Raw genomic sequence first — 23462 nt, 5'->3', positions numbered from 1 at the left:
TGTCTGGAATGGTTATCTGTTGCCAGAGTAGGATTCTTCTCCCACTCTTAACACTTCAGTCCTTCATCTCAAGTTCCAGGCAGGGTGCTGTTGTGTGCTGTGCGCCTAGCTCCCCACTGGCTTCCCTGTATCCTAAGGGTTATCACAGGTTAGTTGATTTGATCTTCCTAAAAGACACTGAGTGACCGCCAGTTTTGCTTACTGCAGTTTGATAGCCAACCACAACATGTCTGACTCTTGCCCTGCCAATTCCTTTTTTGTTCTCCTGCTTCCGAAAGAAATAAATATCTTCATAACAAGTCACAGTAAAGAAGCAGGAGGAGGAGATGGGAACTGGATACAAAATTTAAAAAAAAACCAAACAGGCTTCTAATTGTCATTTACTTTCTAACTGTCATAAACTAAGCAGGATTCAATTAAGACATCTCATGTTTCACTAATACTTTTTCACAGTTTCCTTTTCTTCTTAGTCACATGAGGATATTAACTGTGGGGTTTAATATACAGGTATGTGACAGAATGGGGCTATGAATGGATGAATAGGGCTAAAGATTATAGATAGTACAGCATGGGGTAAAATAATGCTGTCGACTAAGAAATCTTGAACATAGTGGTGAAAGAGTTGGTTTTTGTGTTTCTTGGGCTGTGTACATCTCTGTGTAATCAAGAAAACAGCCTATTTAAAGCATGAGGGATGAAAACAAGACTGGCCAGATCTTTCCTTTCATGCTACTAGTAACTAAACTTGTGCATGAACAAGGTACAGATAATAAATAGGCAACATACCAATCTTAAAGAATTTGGGGGTGTTAAGTGTTCATAGCTTGAACTGGAATAGAAAGAGTTGCTGTACTCATAGCTGTACTGGTGATACGTGAAAACAAACTTTATAAAAATAGCAGCATTTCCTAAAGACTTCTATGGTAAAGCTATACTCATATAAAATGTGAGAACTTCACCAGTTATCAATTAATATAACCTAAAACTGTAAAGGACAAAGGATAGAAGGTCACTTTAATTTCCACAAAAGCTTATCAGATTTCTGTTTCTGTGAAGAATATCACTGTGGAATAAAACATGGCCTCACATCCCACCCCCAATCAAATGTATTCGAGATTCAATAAACTGAAAACAGAGTGCTAGCTGAGTCTAACTTTAGTGCTCCTGAAATGTGACAGGTGTGCAATCTAGTATGTGGATGTAAATGTCTATAAAACCCCTATTTAAGAAAAAAAATAGAAAAAATGTGTCCTGTCAACCTTTTCCACATTTTGTTACACCATTGGTATTTCTACTGCCACTTTTCTGTAAAACATGATTTAAAGCAGCATTTCAGTGCGGTAACATTTGCCTCTTTTTCTGCTACTGCTTTTCTGCCTTAGCATTTGAATTATTACTTTCTTGCAATACAGTAACTTAGATCTAGATGAATGTAAATATATATATATTTCATTAAAGTATGTGAGCCACTCCTAAAGTCTGCAGCTTTTTCTATCGTTGCCTTTGTTTTCCCAGTGTAAAAGGGTTCCTGTTAAATGACTGAAGCTTTTAAAAGGGATTTAATTGCTGTGTAATAAGCCTTATCCTTTGGTGAGGTACTTCACTGAAGCTAGACAGTGAGTGTTTTGTGACAGAAGGAAAAGCTGAGGGGGATGGGAGGAGGAGGAAGCTACAAAATGACCACGGCTGGCCTCTCTGCATTCCTGTAAGGCTTGCTTTTTTAAAATTGGAAGCTGTTTTTATAGATGCTTCTCCAAACAGGTTTTTTTTCCATACTGTCCCATTAGACTTTGGAATGCATGTACGAAAGGGCAGGCCCCCAAAGTGACTTTCCAATCTGTTTTTGTGATTCCAGCCAAGTTTCCTTTAATGTATGGAGCAGGCGAAGTTGAACTGGCTCTCATAATATCACGGAACTTGGGCGCAGCTGCTGCTTTAAGTGGCACTGTGATAATACAACAGCTCTGCTATTTACTGGGACTCAAGTGCCCGTACTGGCACACAGCGACATTATATGAAATCCGAAAGCATGAGGATAAAGGAGATTTCTTTGCGGCAAGATCCTGATCTAAGAAAGGAGTTGGCATTGCTAGCTCGAGGATGTGATTTTGTTTTACCTTCTAGATTCAAGAAGAGACTGAAAGCTTTTCAGCAGATCCAGGTTTGTCTTTCTGTTCCTCCGTAATTACTGTTGTCAGTTGTACCTTCACAACCATGCAAACTGCAGGAAATCCATAGAAGTTCTTCCTAAACTAGCAGGATTTCAATAGTCTGTTGCATATATGACGATTTCTTCTGTGTTTTAGAAGACTTTGCAGGTAGTTTTCTGCAAACAAAAAGTGAAGAGAGTTTACTGAAGCATGTAGCATAACATATGATGTTTGCACAGAGGCATATGCAGTGGGAAGTTGCTGCATTTAATGCTGTTAGACTTTTAAAGACTGCTTTCCTTAATCTGCATAATCATAAATCTTCATGCATTTCCCCTGGGGTTTTAGTTTACCTTTTACTGGGCGAATAAAATAAACTAAAATAGGCTTTACTTTACTAACTTTACTAACTCAAGCATAGTATTTTAAAAGGTGCTTTCATACTTGCACAATGATCCTGAATTCTTTAAGATTGTTTATTCTAGACTTTCTATTTGGATGAGATTATTTGTTGCTACATGGCTCAGACATGTACATCTACTGTTTTGCAGCAATGAGCTAAATCCACCATTTTAAAGTGAGCTTATAATTGAGAATAGAAACATTTGAAATGTATGATTAGAAGGAAAATTATTTATACAGTGAATGTTCAAAGATATTTTCTTGGGGGGGGGGGGGGGAAGTGTACAACTGTTATTGGAGAAACTGAAATTTGGTATTTCCTTGAACGCATTGAACTTCAAGGTTTTTGCTGCTATGTTAAAGCACTTTGTCCTTACTTCACCCATGCTCCTAATGTGTTTGCTAAAGGTATATATCAGTGATGATGTATGTGACTTTTTTTTAACCCTTTTTTAACTAAGGGAAGTTTAATTTTTATATAACTGCTGAACTGTGTTAGGATTTCTGGCTTTTAAAATCATTCTAAATATAGCCTGCTACTTAATTTTGAATTCAGTGCACTAATGCCCCTTTCAGGTGACCTTCAAGAGAGGACCATAGAGCCCTATAGCCCTAAATCTGTGCTAGCCTTCTGTCTTCTGCATTATTATTTCAAATTTGCTTCAGCTTCAGAATGTGTATTCCTTTGTGAATAGCAGAATGCAAGTTGTTACTGTGTCATTTTGTGGCATTCAGCGTAAACTTGTGAATGAAAGGATTTTATGACTGTACTTTTTGTGCTGAAGACAGAGAAGTCAACTTGTTGACTAGAGGCAGCAGGAGAATGAAATACTATCTTTCTTACTCAAAAGTAGCAATATCAGTTAACATTTAGTCACCTCAGAGCAGGAGGCAAGTTTTAGTCTAGTCATGGTATGTTGTTGTAGACAAACATACTATTACCTTGTGTGGTGCCCCTTAACTTGATCTGTGTCTTTCATGGAATGATAGTTGGATCGCTTGAACTTTTACAGGGTTTTTTTTAAGTTGAGCTAGAAAACATCCAATGTAGTACGTAGTACCTACAAGCAGCTAAGTACTTTAGACAAGTTGTTTCCGAACCTGTACGTTTTTTTCTGTTTTAGCATGCTGCCATCTATACATTTACAGCACAGACAATGAACAAATAGTTTTCATTTTTAACCAGGCTTGCACTTGTTGGGTAAATGGCAACTGTAGAATAATGTATGTTAAACCACTTAATGTTATTAAAGGCAAAATTCTGTGGGTAAAACAGACTTTACAGGGGCATAAAACTAAAATTTGATGTTTGTCTTTGCTCAATGTGGTATAAAGTATTTTATCCACAGTTCCTTTTTTAGATGGTACTTCAGCTTCATGATTTTAAGGAGACATTTTGAAAGTACCTTAAAAAAAATAAAACATGAATTCTCATAACTGTTGGTACAGAAGATGGACATACTTTACCTGACACTTTATGTCCATATTAATTTGAGCTTGTCCTTGTAGGTTAGGTGCATTTCAAAGAATAGCTATTCATCATCTGCATAATCATTGAAGAAATCTCACATTGATATTAAAGGCTGCTTAGTAGAAAGATTAAAATACAGGCTGCTTTTGTAGAATATCTTGAAAACTTTTTCTCATTTGAATTGATAAGCTTCATTGCCATTGGAGCTTGCAACTTCATATACCACTGTAATACTGGCTTTCAGACAGAACAGTTTATGAATATGATGCAGAATCGGAACACTAAAATCAAGCAGAAATGGAAGGCAGTCTTTTTTTTATACTTCTACACATAATTTTTTATGTCTATGCAGTTTCTGTAACTTGTTAAACAAATGGCAGATTCTCCTTGAGGTTTAGAGCTATTAAAGCTAGCCTCTTAAAATATAAAATGAGTAGTGGTGGTGAACAGGGAGAAGGTGTGCATCAACATCTGTTCTGAGGTGGGTTGGAGGTACTGGATCTTGCATAGGTTCTAGGAATTCTAAGGCAATGGCTTTTTGTGTAAAGCTATGTAAGTAGTCTGTATAGGCAATCCCCTGTGTTTTAGAAGGGGAGGTCATTAGAGCATAGCAAATCAAGTTTCCTGGAAATATTTAAGTAGATGAGCAGTAGTGAGGCGTGTTGCTCGGAAAGTGGCTGAACAGACTGTTTCTCAGTGGTTGCATTTATTAACAAAAATGGCCAAGATTGGGCAGAGTAGGGCTTTCTGGATAAATCAGTTTTCCAAAAGATAAAACTATATACAACGGTGGAAATGTTCACTATTACTCTAGGGGAACTGAAGTTTTTAGTAGATGACTCTGCATAAAACTCAGTAGAACTTCAGTCTATGTTCTCCTGATGTTGGTTACAAGACCAAGACTTTTTCCTAGGTAACAACACCTACAGAGTATAGTGAACTGGACATGCAGCACTTGAAGAGGCATTATCACAGTATGCCAGAGATGGGAAGGGACCTCAAAAGATCATCTAGTCCAATCCCCCTGCCGGAGCAGGAACACCTAGATAAGGTTACACAGGAATGTGTCCAGGCGGGTTTTGAATGTCTCCAGGGAAGGAGACTCCACAACCTCCCTGGGCAGCCTGTTCTAGTGTTCCGTCACCCTCACTGAGAAGAAGTTTCTTCTCAAGTTTAAGTGGAACCTCTTGTGTTCCAGTTTGTACCCATTACCCCTTGTCCTGTCATTGTTTGCCACTGAGTAGAGCCTGGCTCCATCCTCGTGGCACTCCCCCTTTATATATTTATATACACTAATAAGGTCACCTCTCAGTCTCCTCTTCTCTAGAGACCCAGCTCCCTCAGTCTTTCCTCATAAGGGAGATGCTCCACTCCCTTAATCATCTTTGTTGCCCTGCGCTGGACTCTCTTCAGCAGGTCCCTGTCCTTCTTGAACTGAGGGGCCCAGAACTGGACACAATATTCCAGATGCAGTCTCACCAGGGCAGAGTAGAGGGGAAGGAGGACCTCTCTTGACCTACTAACCACCCCCCTTCTAATACACCCCAGGATGCCATTGGCCTTCTTGGCCACAAGGGCACAGTGTTGGCTCATGGTCATCCTGTCGTCTACTAGGACCCCCAGGTCCCTCTCCCCTACACTGCTCTCTAACAGGTCGTTTCCCAACCTATACTGGAACCTGGGGTTGTTCCTGCCCAGATGCAGGACTCTACACTTTCCCTTGTTATATTTCATCAAGTTATTCCCTGCCCAACTCTCCAGCCTGTCCAGGTCTCGCTGGATGGCAGCACAGCCTTCTGGCGTGTCAGCCACTCCTCCCAGCTTAGTGTCATCAGCAAACTTGCTGATAGTACACTCAATTCTCTCATCTAAATCGTTGGTGAATATATTAAATAATACTGGTCCCAGTACTGACCCTTGAGGCACTCCACTAGTTACAGGCCTCCAACTAGACTCAGCCCCATAGACTACAACTCTCTGGCTTCTCTCCTTCAGCCAGTTCACAGTCCACCTCACTACCTGGTCATCCAGGCCACACTTCCTCAATTTAGCTGTGAGGATGCTGTGGGAGACTGTCAAATGCTTTGCTGAAGTCAAGGTAGACCACATCCACCGCTCTGCCATCATCCATCCACTGTGTTATTTCCTCATAAAAGGCTAAGAGATTGGTCAAGCATGATTTCCCCTTGGTGAAGCCATGTTGACTGCCCCTCATAACCCTCTTATCCTTGATATGCCTTAAGATGGCACCAAGGATAAGGTGTTCCATCACTTTCCCAGGGATGGAGGTGAGGCTGACCGGTCTGTAGTTACCCAGGTCCTCCTTCTTGCCCTTTTTGAAGACTGGAGTGACATTTGCTTTCCTCCAGTCCTCAGGCACCTCTCCCGTTTCCCAAGACTTGGTAAAGATGATGAAGAGTGGTCTAGCAATGACTTCCGCCAGTTCCCTCAGCACCTGCGGGTGCATCCCATCTGGACCCATGGATTTATGGATGTCCAGATTGCTCAACTGGTCTCTAACCCATTCCTCATCGACTAAGACAAACCGCTCCATTGACCTGACTTCGTCTAAGGTCTCAGGGGTACAGGGCTCTTCAGGACTGCCTGCAGCAGAGTAGACAGAGACAAAGAAGGCATTCAGTAACTCTGCCATCTCTGTATCTTCTGTCACCAGGGCACCCATCCCGTTCATCAGTGGGCCTACATTGCCTCTGGTGTTAGTTTTGTCTGCCATGTATTTGGAAAAGCTCTTTTTGCTGTCCTTGACCCTTCTCACCAGGTTTAATTCTAAGGAGGCCTTAGTCATCCTAGCTGCCTTCCTACATCCTCTAGCAGCAGCCTTATATTCCTCCCAAGTGGCCAGCCCCTCCTTCCATGACCTGTAAACTCTCCTCTTCCACTTGAGCATACATAGCAATTCCCTATTTAGCCACGTAGGTCTCCTGGCCCTCTTCCTTGACTTCCTACATGTCGGGATGCTCTGATCTTGAGCTCGGAAAAAGCAATCCTTGAATGCCAACCAACTATCTTGGGCCCCTTTACCTTCAAACAGCCTTGCCCATGGGATTTCCCCTCGCAATTGCTTGAAAAGGCCAAAGTTTGCCCTGCTAAAGTCCAGGGTTGCAATTCTACTTGCTATTCTACTGGTCCTACCACACAAGATCCTGAACTCCACCATCTCGTGGTCGCTGCAACCAAGGCCCTCAACCCTTACTGCTTCGACCAGACCCTCCTTGTTAGTGAGGATGAGATCCAGCAGCGCTCCTCTCCTGGTCGGCTCATCCACCATTTGCAGGAGGAAGTTATCATCCATACACTGGAGGAACCTCCTGGACTGTGGCTGGGTTGCTGAGTGGTCCTTCCAGCAAACATCAAGGAAGTTGTCCATCTTGCTCATCAATTTATTTGAAACTTAGGCGTGAGAAGAAACTATCCGTATGTCAAATGTACTGGAAACTTAAAGGTGTGAACTGAAAGGCTTATTACCTGCTGAGGGCTGATCAGAGTGTTATAGCCAACAGCTGGTGACATCCCTACCTGCCAGAGCTGGAATATAAACAGCATCATTACCCAGACTATGTGAGGAAAATATATGTGAAGTTGGAAACAAAATAGTAACAAAATAAAATACATCTGTGTACAGTGATATGCTTATACCCATGTAACTCGGTATTAGCTAAACTAGGAAAATATCTATTTTTTTTGCTGCTTAGGGGCCAGATCACCTTATAAAACAGTTGAGTTCTAACTTTAAAACTAGACTTTTTTAAAGTCAAATAAATTTGTGCTGAATGTGATGATTTAAAAACAGGCAGGAAAAAAAGCAGGCATATAAGTATTTAATCCTATGAATGTCAGTGCCAGAACTGAGTGCTGGTGTGTTTTTTGATACATTTAATGCCTCATACTTTTATCTGCTGTTACTACTTGGTGATTTCTGTAGTTGTATTTATCACACCTCGGGGTGGAAATGGAGAACTGCTAGTTCCATGACCACCTGTTAATGACACTAAATGCTGTTTACACATGCTATTTATGTCAGCTGTATGAGAACTATTTCTTCAATTTCTGCAGTGCCTCACAAGACTGGCTTTCTTTCTGAGTGAAGTGAGCTTAGGCATTAGTGCTTCTTGATCACTTTTGCACTCCTCTGTTACCAAAATGCTGCATAAATGCTTGTGGTATGTACAAGAGAGCAGCGAACACAAAGCCTTTAGGTGTTTGTGTGCTGGGCTGGTGTGTGGTTATACTGTATTGCACTGATTCTTCCAGTCATTAAGATAACAATCCCATTTCTGAGGTAATGCAAATTTTAAGAAGTTTAGGTGAGGCGATTGGTTTTACAGCTGTAGTCACAGAAGTAGGTTGTGTAACAGAAGCCTCTGGCAGGGCTGCTTTCCTATTAGCATTGATCTTCTAATTTAACATCATTTGGAGGCCTTTTAACACCACAGAGGGAGCACCCAATATCCATTTTTACATAAGCGTGTGCCTGCCTGATGTCAGACTTTTTTTTTTTTTTTGAGAACAAAATCCAAGTGTTTGGAGAAGGAGCAGAGAGGGGAAAAAAAAAATCTCATTCTGACTGTAGCTGGTAGTTACACTTGATGGGAGTTTGTTGATATAATGCCAGTTTTCTGGAGCAGTTGCCAACATTAAAGATAGAGTGAAAATATATAAGCTGCCAGCTGAGGCTGTCTAGTTGAAAGATTTTCCATAAATGGTTCCTTGCTAATGGATTGCCAGGTCTTAAGCTGTAGCCTCTTAAAGGAGGCTCTAAGCAAACTCCACTTTTGCAATAGAGACTCCTGGTTCAAACTTATAATCTGTTGGCTGCCCTGTGGTAGCAGCTTCTTTATTTATTACCAGCTTATGGCTGGTAATAAATTTATGCCAATGTGTACTGTTTCTGTAGAAAATCCAGTATGGTGCAAGTTTGTTACAGGTTACTTTACTTGCATGCATGATTTAAGAGTCTATAGATATCAGTTCCCTCTACAACTGTTTGACCCAGCAGTGCAGACATTGAAGAGTTTTGATTTCTTTTTCCCTTAGGATAAAAGTTTGACTAGCCTTTTCTCTAAAGTACTTCCCATACCTTTGTTATCACTAATGCTACTAACAGTAGATGCTGTATGACTGTTGATGGTGGCACTTTGTATGCTAGAATGCCTGAAACAGTTTGGCATATCTTCATACAAAATATCCTTCAGTTTTTACAGAGTAAGTAGGATGTAAGATTGGTTTTGTGATTGTCGGGAGCGTTACCAGACAAGAATACTGTTAGAATACTTGCTTCAGCTGAATTCCAGAAAACAGTATCTGACAGAATACTTGCTTTTGTATGTGTTGACTCTGCAGCTCTGTAACAAGGCTGAGCTTGCTGATGTTTTTCTTGAGTGGATTTTTCCTAAGCATAATTGCATTGAGTGAGTGAAACTTTTGTTGTAAACATGTAAGGATGAGACAGTGTTGCAGATCAAGTAGATGTCTGTCTTAGCCCTGTTAGCTACTTCTTATGTTGAACTGATGGCCTGTCCTGATGAGGGCTGTTTTCTGTAGACAAATGTTAGAATTGCCTCAGGTGTCAGTTTTTCCCCATTAAAATGATGTTTAGGCAGTCATGACTCCTTTACAGGTCGTGAGTTCCAGTGTGGTCTGTTGGCTGCGTACAGTCAAGATGATCATGTTAATGATCAAAATGATCAAGAGGATCCCACCAGCTTGTCTTCTGAAAAGAGCTGGGGTAACAGAATAGACTGGTAAAGAGTAAGAATACTGATTTAACATATGACTGGGGTATTTTCCAAGAAAGCTGCAACTGTACAACAAACTGAGTGTATTTGTGGCTGGGATCCTTGATTTGACATAATTCATAAAATGGAGGCTGGCAACAGCTTACAGTCAGCAACTGGTATTTTTGTACCACTTCTCTCGTACCACAAAATGTAGAAGCTGCCTTTCACAGAGTATATTTTTTTTTTTTCTTTTCTTGAAGACTCTTGGGATGTGCCTTTTATCTTTTGTAAATTAGCAGAGTATGTGGAGGAGACAAAAAGTATATTCACTAGTCAGCTGTAGCAAACTGCTAGAGGATCCCACCTCTAAAGCCTTTGGTAAAAATGTTCTAGCAACATCTGATGGACATGCATGTAACATGTCTTTTGTGCTCATAGCTTTGAAGGATAGTCGATTGCCTCTTCCTTTTGCTGTTCCATTCCCACCTCAGGTTCAGTCCTGAATAAATTACTAAACTCCTCCTACTTGCGTAACTGGAACTTTTTTGATGCTGAAGCTCTATGTGACTGTACAAAACCTCAAAAATATGCAGTCGTTTGGAGGTGCTTCTACACCAATAATGCATTTGCAATAGCATTCTCCAGTTCCCAAGAGGACTATGTGATTTGTCTGTGTCAGCTCTATCAAGCTAAAAAACAAGAGAATTCTGGTACTTCCAAAATGAGAGTTGTAGAACTTGGTAAGAGAGCTGTTGGTGCAGCATATGTATCACTGAAAGTGAGGAGATTGGAAGTCTGTGCTATATATATGGTTAGGCACCATGCAGAAAAGTGATGCCAGTTTAGCTTGGAGAGTTCAGTCTTCACTAAACCAGTGAAAATCAAGTTTTGACCATTTGAAAGTTCTCCAGTGTTTGTTTGTTTATAGCATGTTACTTTTGTATGTGTGCATGTAATGTAACTTTTGTGGTGACCGTTTACACATGCTTTTAGTTGAACGTGGTTTTAATTTTAATACACAAGATAGTGTGTATGGAATGTCTTTCATAGTTTCAGGTAGAAGCTCTTCCTGGATGCCACCACCTACTATCTCTTCCTACAGGAGAATTAACACACCTTCCCAAATAGTTTTGTGTAGATGGCACAAAGTTTGTGCCTCTTTTGAGGCTCATTTTGGCTGTTTCAATATGGCTTGGTTGAATTAAAGGGGAAAAGAGTTACTGATAGTTGTACAACTATCAAAATTTTTGAGCTTTAGTAAGACTTTCAAGACTATCCAGTGATGGGCCTTACCACAGCAATTTCACTCGAACTGGGTGTGGTGTTTCTTTGTCTAGCTAACATGCAATTAAGGGTAACTAGCTGAGCTACTTCTTACACTGCTGTCTTGAGATTTGAAATAAGGAGAAAATAGCTTCTAGTAGCAAACTACTGACAAAATAAGGGGTTTTTACTTCAGAATCAGAGGTTAGTATGCAAACAGTATTTCAGTGACAGAATAGACTTGAATTCTAGTTTGCTAATATAAGCTGAATTTTCTGTCATTAAATTGTAAAATGCAATGGTTTTACACTGTTGTTATAAACACCTACTGGAAAACAGTTGGAAAAGGATCTGGAGAGTTGCAAAATAAAATGGGAAGTTTGCCCTTTGAACAGCAAAATGTGTATGGTGGAACATAAACTTCCACTTCCTCCTCTGTAAAAGTTAAGGCAAGTGTTGGATGGTATGATTCTGTATGTCAGCAATGAAAACTGGTTATGTATTAAAGGTTTTCTTTAATATAGATTATAGATTCTGTTATAGACAAATCTTACATAAGTTTGTTTACATTATTACAAACCAGGAATTTTCTCACATGAACTTCAGTGTCAACTTCACAATACAATTACAGATTCTGGACTTTACATATACTTATTGCAGAGGTTAATGCACCATTCAGTCATGACACTGCAGCACACGTTTCTCCTTTGTGTTATTCCCAAGCTTATACAGCTGTTATCCTTAACTCCAAGCGTGTTATTGTTTGTGCTATTTCTTGACAAGTTGCAGGGAAAATCTGCACTTACCAAACCAGTTTCTTTTGTCAGTTTAGCTTACTTGTAACAGTAAAGTTTTAACTTAAAGCTGTAAGAAAATACGGATCCCTTTCTAAATGTTAAATTCACCACTGAAATGGAATACTTTAGTAAAAACAATAATGAACTGTTGCTGCAGATTTTTTAGTCAAAAGGTTCAGCATTAGCAGGAATATAGCGGTTCTTAATGAAGAAATTCCCTGGAAAAAGTTGTAATTGTCTTTAGAACAGCTTAATCTCATGCAATTAACACATTTTGATTGCCCTGAAATAATAGAACTGCCTCCCTTCATCAGCTATATAAGTAACTAACTGAAATGATAGAAAAGTAGTGAAGCTTTTGGAGCCCCTTTAGTTCCCGCGTTTCTCCATTAGAAGCAGAGCGGCCTCAGTTGTACAAGGAGTCTTTCAGTTGCCAGATGGGATACAGGCTGAGAGAAGAATCACTGGCTCTTCAAGGAAAGATGAGGAGAGAGGGGAGATGCAATACTATATAGTGCATTAGTTGGAACTGATTCTGTTGAGCCTCTGTTCTTCTCTTAAGAGCTTTTTCCAGTGTCTGAGGAAAGAGGTTAATTCAGGCTGGTTTTAGTATGTGTAGCATTCCAGTGAAGGCTCCTGCGTTGGAACCCTGCAAATTAAAATCTGCTGACTCTAAGCACTTAGTTATTTCATTGACATAAGGACTTTGAATGTGGTAGGAAAGCTGCATATCTTTAGGGCCACTTTGACAAAGGTGATAAGGAGTAAGATAAGGGCTGGAGTTTGAGGGGTGTTGAGGGATTTTTTATGGGGGTTATTTTTTCTTTCACCACCAGTTCTGGTTGGAAATGAGATGGAATTCAGGATCTTTAACACATTTAACAGAAGGATGAGCTACCATATAACATTAACCATTGTTTTACATTTAAATAATGGCCTTGGGATGAAAAACTTTATGTTTAATTGCTAATTTTAAGTTGCCACATAACTCTTGTTACTTTGATTGTTATCTTTGTTTCTTTGCTTTATCAGACTTTCCTTTGGAAACTAAACTCCTTTACTGAAGCAAAATGCATTTAAATAAATAAACTCTCTTATTGCTGATCATGGTGTTTTTTACTAGTCTGGTATATCAGAAATTCTTGAGACAAATTTCAAAGGTCTCATGCCATAATTTTGCATAGTTTACAAGAAAAAAAAATCCCTCTACATGAATTGCTGCCTTTATAAAATCAAGCATTTTTAGGATTAAAAAAAATCTTCACTGTAACTAAGTAAAACAAGGTTGGTGGTTTGAAACAAAGTTGTCATGCTTATTTCAAAAGTTTGAAGCTGTAAAACTAGAAATATTTCAAAAGCAAACTCCTTCATGACCTCTCTGTTAAGCTAGAAGTTGAAGTTTTTTCTTCTGTAACTGATAACAGAACCTGAGTTACTTCAGGCATCTTCAAGAAGCTATCTAGTGTATTAATCTTGATGCATTGAAGATTTAAATTGTTTTTATTAAATTTTTAACAACTAGGAATCTTTCTAAATGACAGGTTTTGGAAATACTTACAGTTTTTTTCCAGTGTGCTCTCAATTTTAAATAGTTTATTCAACCTATCATCAAAAATCTTCTCGAAGGTGTGCTGTAACATGTAATACCAAGAGAGTCAAGTCATCTGGGGATGACTGTTATCTGTGATTTCATTCTAACTGTCTGTGAAATGTGTATTTTATCTATTTAGGTTCAGACAAAGAAGGAAGAAACCTTGCCACCATCGCTTAGTCAAAACATTCCAACTTTCTATTTTCCTCGAGGATGTCCTAAGGAAAAAGTGAATATAGATGCTGTGATTGCCAAAATTGAGAGAACTTTCTCTGAGTTTCCAAATGAGAGAGCAACATTAGAAGACATGGGGAAGGTTGCAAAGGTGAGAACTTGCTGGCTGGCTGCTTTTAGTACTGTATACCTATGGAAAGCAAACATGAGCTGTATGTGCTTGCTTTTCTTGCATTGTGTTTCTATCTCTTACAAGGTAGTACCGATAAGATCTCATATTCAACACTGTTGATAGCATAGTTATGTGTGAAAATCTTTATCTCAACTATGTCTCAAATGCCCCTAAATTTGCTTATAAAAAGAAACAAACATTAACCCAAAAATTGAACTTTTTTTTTTTTAGTTGCATAAACAACCAGGTACTGAAGGGCACATTGTATCTTCTATGCTCTCAATTGACCAACAAATTTAAGGCAAAAGCACTGGTAATACGCATTTTATTTTCAAGTGTCAACATTTTTTTCTCATTCGCAGTGTCATGAACCTCCATTGTAAAGATACTGGAAGACAAAATGGTTTGGTAACTTAAGATTATAGTCCTCTACTTATTACTGAAGAGCTAGTTTAGACTTACTGCAGAGTGGCAAATACTAAGCTTAGAAAGCAGCAAATATTTTTAAATTTCTGTGTAACAGACAATAAGCTACTTAAATTTCTGTTTTGTTATATTGAATCAGTGCTTGAAATACCACTATGAGTCACGGTCTTGGTAATGAGTCTGAGCTTTTCATCCCTCTTGCAGTCATTTTGCATTTAAAGTCCAGGGTCTAGAAAATAGAAACAAAGACTTGTCACAAGAGCAGGACTTGGGGTTCAGAAACTCCTTGTTTGCCTCACTGAAAGTGTTTAACTGCTGGGCTGATGCTAGGATGCCTGCCTTCTGCAGCTCCTTTCACATAAAGGTGGGGAGGGATGGAAGTCTGGCCAAAAAGGGTGGAAAGATCCGGTCACCTGCAATTCAGTGATGAAAGACACCTTCACAGAATCACAGAATCCCAAGGGTTGGAAGGGACCTCAAAAGATCATCTAGTCCAACCCTCCTGCAAGAGCAGGGTAACCTAGAGTACATCACACAGGAACTTGTCCAGGCGGGCCTTGAATATCTCCAATGTAGGAAACTCCACAACCCCCCTGGGCAACCTGTTCCAGTGATGTCACTCTCACAGTAAAGAAATTTTTCCTGATGTTCACATGGAACCTCCTATGCTCCAGTTTACACCCGTTGCCCCTTGTCCTATCACTGGACATCACTGAAAAAAACCTAGCTCCATCATCCTGACACTCACCCTTTACATATTTGTAAACACTTATAAGGTCACCCCTCAGTCTCCTCTTCTCCAAGATAAAGAGACCCAGCTCCCTCAGCCTCTCCTCATAAGAGAGATGTTCCATTCCCTTAATCATCTTTGTAGCTCTGCGCTGGACTCTTTCAAGCAATTCCCTGTCCTTCTTGAACTGAGGGGCCCAGAACTGGACACAATATTCCAGATGCAGTCTCACCAGGGCAGAGTAGAGGGGAAGGAGGACCTCTCTTGACCTACTAACCACCCCCCTTCTAATACACCCCAGGATGCCATTGGCCTTCTTGGCCACAAGGGCACATTGCTGGCTCATGGTCATCCTGTCATCCACTAGGACCCCCAGGTCCCTTTCCTCTTCACTACTGTCCACCATGTCAGCCCCCAACCTGTACTGGTACATGGGGTTGTTCTTCCCCAGATGCAGGACTCTTCACTTTCCCTTGTTATATTTCATCAAGTTATTCCCTGCCCAACTCTCCAGCCTGTCCAGGCCTCACTGAATGGCAACACAGGCCTCTGGTGTGTCAGCCACTCCTCCCAGTTTAGTATCATCAGCGAACTTGCTGAGGGTACACTCAGTTCACTCATCCAGGTCGCTGATGAAAATATTAAACAGCACTGGTCCCAGCACCGACCCCTGAGGGACTCCACTAGTCACAAACCTCCAGCTAGATTCTGCCCCATTAGCCACAACTCTCTGCCTTCTTCCTTCCAACCAGTTCTTGATCCACCTCACTACCTGATCATCAAGCCCACACTTCCTTAGCTTATCTATGAGGATGCTGTGGGAGACAGTATCAAATGCCTTACTGAAATCAAGAAAAAACACATCTACCGCTCTACCATCATCCAGCCACCTAGTTACTTCCTCATAGAAGGCTATAAGGTTGGTCAAACATGACTTCCCCTTGGTAAAGCCATGTTGGCTGCTCTTAATGACCCCCTCATCCTTGATATGTCTAGAGATGGTGTCAAGAATAAGTTGTTCCATCACCTTTCCAGGGATGGAGGTAAGGCTGACCGGTCTATAATTACTCAGGTCGTCCTTGCCCTTCTTATAGACTGGCGTGACATTTGCCTGCCATCCTCCAATCCTCAGGCACCTCTCCTGTTTCCCAAAACTTACTAAAGATGATGGAGAGTGGCTCAGCAATGACCTCCAGCTCCCTCAGCACCCGTGGGTGTATTCCATCCGAACCCATTGATTTATAGATGTCCAGATTACTTAACTGATCCCTAACCCAATCCTCATCCACCAAAGCAAACTCCTCCTTTATCCTCCCTCCTTCCGGGGCTATATGAATCTGCGTCCCCCAGGGAGAGTCTGCAGGAATAAAGACAGAGGCAAAGAAGGCATTCACCACCTCCGCCTTCTTTATATCCTCTGTCTCCAGGGCACCCACCTCATTCAGCAGTGGGCCTATATTACCTCTTGTGTTAGTTTTATCCGCTATGTATTTGAAGAAGCCCTTTCTATTGTCCTTAACCCGACTTGCAAGATTAAGTTCCAAGGAGGCCTTAGCTGTCCTAATTGCCTCCCTACATTCTCTAACAACTGTCCTATATTCCTCCCAAGTGGCCAGCCCCTGCTTCCATAATCCATAGATTCTCTTTTTCTACATGAGTTTGCCCAGCAGTTCCTTGTTTAACCATGCTGGTCTCCTGGCTCCCCTACTTGACTTCCTACCCATTGGGATACTCTGATCCTGAGCTTGGAAGAAGTGGTCCTTGAATGCTGACCAACTATCTTGAGCCCCTTTACCACCTAGTACCCTTTGCCATGATACTTCCCTTAGCAATTGATTGAAGAGGCCAAAGTTGGCCCTTCGGAAATCCAGAAATGTGGCCTTGCTAGGTATTCTATTCCTCCCACACAGGATCCTAAACTCCACCATCTCATGTTCACTGCAGCCAAGGCTGCCATTGACCATCACCGCTTCAACCAGACCCTCCTTGTTGGTGAGTACTAGATCCAGCAGCGCTCCTCTCCTAGTTGGTTCGTCCACCATTTGCATTAAGAAGTTATCAATGCACTGGAGGAACCTCCTAGACTGTGAATGATTGGCTGTGTAACTCTTCCAGCAAATATCGGGGTAGTTAAAATCCCCCATAAGGACCAAGGCATGTAGTCGTGAGGCTGCTTTCAATTGCCTGTAGAAAGCCTCATCAACTCCTTCATCCTGATCAGGAGGTCTATAACAGTCCCCCACAACTGTATCACCCGTATCAGCCTGTCCCTTAATTCGTACCCACAGACTTTCCACTTGCTCCTCATCTGCCCCTGGACAGAACTCAATACATTGTAGTCTTTCTCTCACATAAAGAGCAACTCCACCACCTCGCTTTGCTGACCTATCTTTCCTAAGAAGGACATAGCCATCCGTGACCACATTGCAGTCATGTGAGCTGTCCCACCATGTCTCTGTAATTGCCACCAGATCATAACCTTTAGACCGCACACAGACTTCTAAGTCCTCCTGTTTATTCCCCATGCTGCGTGCATTGTTGTACACACCTTCCTGGAGCATAGGCAAAAGCCTCTCTGTCTGAGGACCGTTTTCATCAAACTCGCTTTTTCTTATTTTTTAAAGTGCTGGTTAAACTGTTGCATGAGAAGTAGCCATCCTTCTGCTCTGGTGACCTTATACATCTTGCAGTATTCATAATCTAATTTGAGATCCACATGCGCTTTTCAGAGATGCTGACATGTGTGACTACTCCAGGTTGTAGCCAGTTTTAGGAGAGAGGTAAGTACTTGGCTGTTAGGACTGAAGAAGCTTGGAGGAGACATAGGAGCATCACTGTAGGTATACGTGGGAGTGCTGAAGCTGTGAAGGTGTAACTGTTGGGTATCCTAAAGCAAGATACTGCTGCTCAGGGCAGGCTGGCCTACTACTTAAAACTGGATAGAAGATGTGCCATGCATATGCAAGGATGCAGAATAGTTGAGCCCTCCTGTGAGCCAGACAAATGTAAATTTGCTTCAGTTCAGAAGCTGTGTAACTGTGCTGTCTTGAGTTCAGCTTAAATATATTCAGCCCTTTAGCAGAGCTTATTAGCATGGGCTTTGTTCAGCTGCTTGGAGCAGGGACAGAGCAAACATGTGACTGCATTCATCTATTAGGAATGCTGCAAGCTGCCCTATGTTTTGCTTTCCACTTTTGGATTTCAGCCTAAAGCAGTTGCTTACAGTTGATTATTTTGGAAGATGCAGTTGGTTTCAGGAACAGTTTAAACCAAAAAATGTTTTCTTCTTAATACTTGTAAAATATAGCTTTTGAAAGAATTATACATGAGGAAGTAACCCTCAGATGAGCAATCAGCAAACTGACTTGATGTGTACTTCAATTCTAGGCTTGTGAATGCCCACTTTACTGGAAAGGCCCTTTGTTTTATTGTGCTGGAGGTGAACGAACAGGATATGTGTCAGTTCATAAATTTGTTGCAATGTGGCGGAAGTAAGTAGATTATTTTTTTGGAAGTACTGCATATTTTTAGTTGAAATGTGGTATTTTAAGCTCTGAATGCTATCTGTAAAGGGTAATAAACCACTACCGTAATCAACCACAGACAGCAAACTTATACATGGGAAAATGTAACTAAATCATCACTTTAACATAAACAAACAAGTCCTTATTTACAGGGTTTATAGATTTAGAATGTTTGGTAAATGACTGGCTGCTTATGGGAAAAGTGAGAACCATGGCCCTAACTTGTAGATGCCACTTCTGGACAAAATTCTTTTTATTCTTTCAAGTTTTCATTCTAATTCTAACTTTAAAATTTTCTTTTATGTAATCCATTGCATGGTGTACTCGCCTCCTTTAACATAAATGTATGAGACAGTGCTGCTTTGATAAGTTCACCTGGAGTGTACTTTGATGTTTGTAATTAGCTTTTGAATTAAACGTAGTTGTGGTTTCTTAGGTCTTGCTTTAGGATGCCTGTACAAGGTAGCACAAGAAATTTTCTGTAGAGAGTATTAAATGGAAATATTTGTATTTCAGAATACTTCAGACCTGCTATGATGATGCTGCAAAGTTTGTTCATCTTCTGATGAACCCTGGATGCAACTACTTGGTGCAAGAAGACTTCATTCCTTTTTTACAAGTAAATTGCAATTGAAACTTTTTCTGGAAATACAAAAAAAATGATGAGCTCACAAAGGCCTGATTTTTTTTTTTGAGCTAAACATACTTTTCTCATGGTCTTCATTAATGTTTGTTGATACTATTTAGTGTAACTCATGCTAATGAGTGACTTCTTTTACAGTAAATCATTTTGTTAAGGTGAGGTCTTTGGGAGCTACAGAAAGAGGCATGCATATAAAATTGCTTGCATGAATAGCACATGTATCAGAGAATCCCTACAGTTTAGAAAGGCAGTTGGAAGTTATTTAAATTAAGGAAGGTCTTTGCAGGGAAAGGAAAAGTGGCATATGCATTTAAGACCTAATACAACCTCTTTTAAAGAGGAGCAAATACCACCTTTACTAATGAATTAATAAAACCTAAATTGGCTTTTACTGAACTGTAGTCAGACACAGATTTACAAGCTACAACAGTGTTCAAAATCTTCAGCCCGACTAAACTATGTTTTGTTCATTTGTTGATCTGGCTTCTTTAAATGACAAAAAAAGCAGTGCCATTTATATGAAGCATGTTGTAAATGAAGTTATCATCAATGACTGTGGTAGTTAATTTGAACTGTTTTGGTTAAGGAAGCAGATGGGTTATTCTGTGCTTATTGTTTTATATATAAGTCACTAATGAATACTGTTTTGGGATATTGTTCCTTTCTCTTTTTTTTTTTCTTTTTTTTTTTTGGTAGGATGTGGTGAATAGTCATCCTGGCCTATTGTTTTTAAAAGAAGCATCTGAATTTCATTCTCGGTACATTACCACAGTAAGTGATTTGTATTGGAAAAAGCTATTTTCTGTTAACTAAGTAGAAAAATCAAAATTAAGATTAGTCAGTCAGTATCTTTGTTGCTTCAGAAAAGTTGAGTATGCTGCCAGTCTTTATTTCTATTTAGCCAGAAACCTTGTGAAGAAAGACTATTTCTTCAGCGTTGTAGTTTTTCTTAACATAAGAAATAGCTGAACTCTATGCTAGTGAGAGAAACACTGAATTGTAATAGTGTAGGATAAGTTAATGAACATTAAATGAAGAGCAGACTGTTATCTTAAGCATTTGATTGTGGCTATAGACTGTACTCATTAGAATCCTGACCTTACTCTGGGATTAATTAAATGGAATTTTGAATGAAAAGTCTATATTAATGTGATTATGTTCACTAGTAAGTAAAAAAATGGTAATTGAAGCTGCTTGCTGCTTCCTTCTCTGGGGATTTTTCTTTCTAAGCAAGTTTTACACGTGACAGGTTCTCTTTTTCTCTTCATAGGGTTATGTGACTGAAGTATTCTTTCTGTACCCAAAGGAAAAATCAGTGACATTACATTTTCTCAACAGTAGACTTGACAGCAGATTCCACTAAAGTCTTAAAAGATACAAATTCTGTAAAATGACATTCAGTTCACTTTCTTTGTGCATGTGAAAAATCACTTCATTGATATTCTCCAACAAAAGAAACCCAGAGTTGATCATCTTTTATCCAGTTTGTAGTTTGACCCGGAACAAAACTGTGGAAGCCTTTCTTGAAAGCATTTGGGTTTGCTTCCTCACATCCTTATAGATGCTTGAGGATGTATCAAGTATGTGCTGCTTCATTAGGTTTTGCTTGTTGTTATAATGAGTAAATGAGCTCCTAGAACTTATGTGTCCAATGTGAGTGAAGGAGATGTTCTGCTTGTGAGTAGTTTTATTTCTTAACAGATTCCGGGTTGCATCAAACCCCGCCCTACTTAAAATTGTGAAAGCTTGCTGCCTGTCCTGAGGGTCTGTAGGAGGGGAAGGTCCTGCCATTTCTAGTTACTTGTCTTTGGAGGAACAGCTTATTTGAAGTAGGCCGGAGTCTAGGAATATTGAATAAATCAGTGCTAGCAGTACTTTACTAACAAAATCTAATGCAGTCTTCAACAGAAATCAGTGTTTAATAAAAATCCCAGAAGTAAACTAGTAACTGCTGTGAATATAGCTACAATATTTGCAGTACTATTCTGCAGATTATGAAATGGCAGGAGGATTCTTTGCTCTTTCTTGTCATGTTTGAGGATGGAATAACCACTGCCCAATACAGTCTTTTAAAATTCTGTCCCACAAGTTATTACCAATAATTACAGATTATTTTCTCTGAGATGAAATAAGGCATTTCATACCTGTGTTCAATTAGCTTTACCTTGCTACCTGAAGCTTTAGATAAAGGATTTTGTAAGCACCGCAGTTCACATCTGTTCACACGCAGTTCCTGTTACAAATGATCCATTCTTCTGCTGTGTTTGTATATACATGCATATATATGTGTATGTGTGTGTATATACCTTACATGCATCTCTTTAGTGAAGCAATTGTCTTGTCAGTGTTGTTCAGCCATGGAAGCAATTGGTTCTGTCTGCTGGGCTGTAGTACAGATTGTTTGGAGAGTCTAGTGGTAAAGTTGGGTACATATGAACAAGATAAAGCTGAAATAAGTTTAAAACGTTTGCCCTGACAAATGAGATACTTCATTTAATCTGCAAGTATATTATGTATTTATCTGAACTATGAGTTCTTGAAATTGTAATCTCTGTATTGCACCGTTTCCTCTTCTTTCTTACAAACCACTGTGCAGCATAGTAAGGAGGGCAATTCTCGGATAATTGGTTATACTCTGCTTCTGTTCACTGTAGAAAAACATTTAAGTCTGTTCCCAGTTGTCTTTAGCAAACATTCAATTTTGTTTTTATTTTTAGCCCAGTGAAATGTATAACAGATGAGATAATGATATGCAGATGGATTAAGTTGCAAAGCTAAGGCAAAACCTTTTTAGAAAAAAATTGCTTTGTAGTGAAAGCCAAAAATGGGCCTTCCCTAAACTCACGATTAGAATTAAGCTAATTAAGTTTCAGAAGTAGGCTAGCCTCTTCTCCTTTCTGCGTTTATTGAGCCAGCTGTTCTTGCTCAAAGTAAGAGCCCTAGAGCTTGCTGCATGCTACAGTTTAAGCTTTATTTTAAAACTTTATGAATAAATTACTCTTGTATTTGTAATTTAGAAATGATTGGTTTGCTTAAACTATTGATTTACTGCAATTAAATTCTGAAGTGATAAAAACTTAAAACCTCTTCTCAGCTAAAGACTTCATTATTTATTTGGGGGAAGAGGGCTCCCAAAGAGATGGGGGTTTTAGCTAGTAAAATGAAACACTACGTATGCAATATTTAGTCTTGCTATTTCACAGGTATAATCAATCTCCAATTAAGCAGTTATAGTTCATAATATGTTTAGATTTTGTCTGCTTGTGTTATTGGCAGATGACTGACTTGAAATATATCCCTGGTTGACTTAGGTCAAACTAATTGAGGTGAATCCTGAATACAATTAAGAAACAGAAAAAAGGCATATTTTAAAGTCTTTAGTTTGTACACCTAAACTAAACAAATTATGCTGGATACATGAGTTTACCAAAATAACATACATGTAAAACTGATTTAAGCGAAAGTGTTGGATACTCAACTGAATGCATTTGTTTCTGGTTCCGGTATCAGTCATGGCACAAGAGCTAGTCATCCTTCTCACATAGACTTGTTTTGTTTTTCAGTTAGAAAACACTGATTTTCTTCTTTTAATGCCATTGACAGTGTTTTACTTTAAAGTTCCTTTTTAAAGTAACTTTAGAGTAAAATTAAATGGGGGGGGAAACATATTCTTTCTGCACCTGCAGGAAGTATTTCTGTCACATGTTGATTTCTTGTATTTGCAGGCTTCAGAAATAGCAACATCCCCCTGTATTCTGATCCTTAAACAGTCCCTGTTCTATTTCTGTAACTTCATTTATGAAGTAAAATACTCCTATAGTAATATAGGTACTTAAATCTGAAGTCATGAGATACATAAATATGTTTACTAGATGATACCCTGTAGATCTCAAAGACTGGGAGCTAGTGAAATTGCTAATAAACATATTCTGAGTAGTGTGCAATTATTCTGCAACTTGACTGTGTGAGATATGGGTACTGCAGCATAGAAATAAGACTTAAGATGAATTTAGATAAAAGATTTAGAAATGGTTTGGTAATACGATGTATAAGATAAGCATCAACGTGCTAAGTAATGAGAAGAATAGAAGTAGGGGTAGTAGGTTCCTGTAATACAGCTGAGCTAAGACTGGTCTTTGGGAGGGTGTTTAGTTACCATCTTTCCATTTTCTGTTTCTTACAGGTTATACAGAGAATATTTTATACAGTAAATAGGTCCTGGTCTGGGAAAATAACTTGTAATGAGCTCAGGAAAAGCAACTTTTTGCAGGTACATAATATCTAAAGTTTTGCAAGACAGATGTTTCTACAAGTTTAAAAACTGCATTAACTAAATGCATAAGGGAGTAACATAAGTAGCATTTATTTCTTTTCCAAAAAC

The 23462-nt window shown here is 39.5% G+C and overlaps 1 protein-coding gene across 2 annotated transcripts in view; it reads left to right on the top strand.

Annotated features, from left to right (window-relative positions):
- PPP2R3B (protein phosphatase 2 regulatory subunit B''beta) overlaps positions 1–23462 on the top strand; it is a 46663-nt gene that overhangs the window by 12175 nt on the left and 11026 nt on the right. Inside the window, exons 1-6 of one of the 2 annotated variants that reach the window (XM_057404519.1) lie at positions 1699–2161; positions 13552–13737; positions 18302–18405; positions 18955–19057; positions 19778–19852; positions 23265–23351. In XM_057404519.1, the coding sequence (XP_057260502.1) occupies positions 2015–2161; positions 13552–13737; positions 18302–18405; positions 18955–19057; positions 19778–19852; positions 23265–23351 (702 nt within the window). In that variant the 5' untranslated portion in view covers positions 1699–2014. Of the gene's footprint in view, positions 1–1698; positions 2162–13551; positions 13738–18301; positions 18406–18954; positions 19058–19777; positions 19853–23264; positions 23352–23462 lie in introns of those variants that run through there. The other variant, XM_057404518.1, reaches the window with a different exon arrangement.

Source organism: Pezoporus wallicus, unplaced genomic scaffold, assembly GCF_028554395.1.
Source record: "Pezoporus wallicus isolate ANWC-B61680 ecotype Strahan unplaced genomic scaffold, APGP_CSIRO_Pwel_v1 contig_5787, whole genome shotgun sequence".
In the NCBI taxonomy this organism is placed as follows: domain Eukaryota; kingdom Metazoa; phylum Chordata; class Aves; order Psittaciformes; family Psittacidae; genus Pezoporus; species Pezoporus wallicus.
This window is presented reverse-complemented; position numbering and strand designations above follow the sequence as displayed.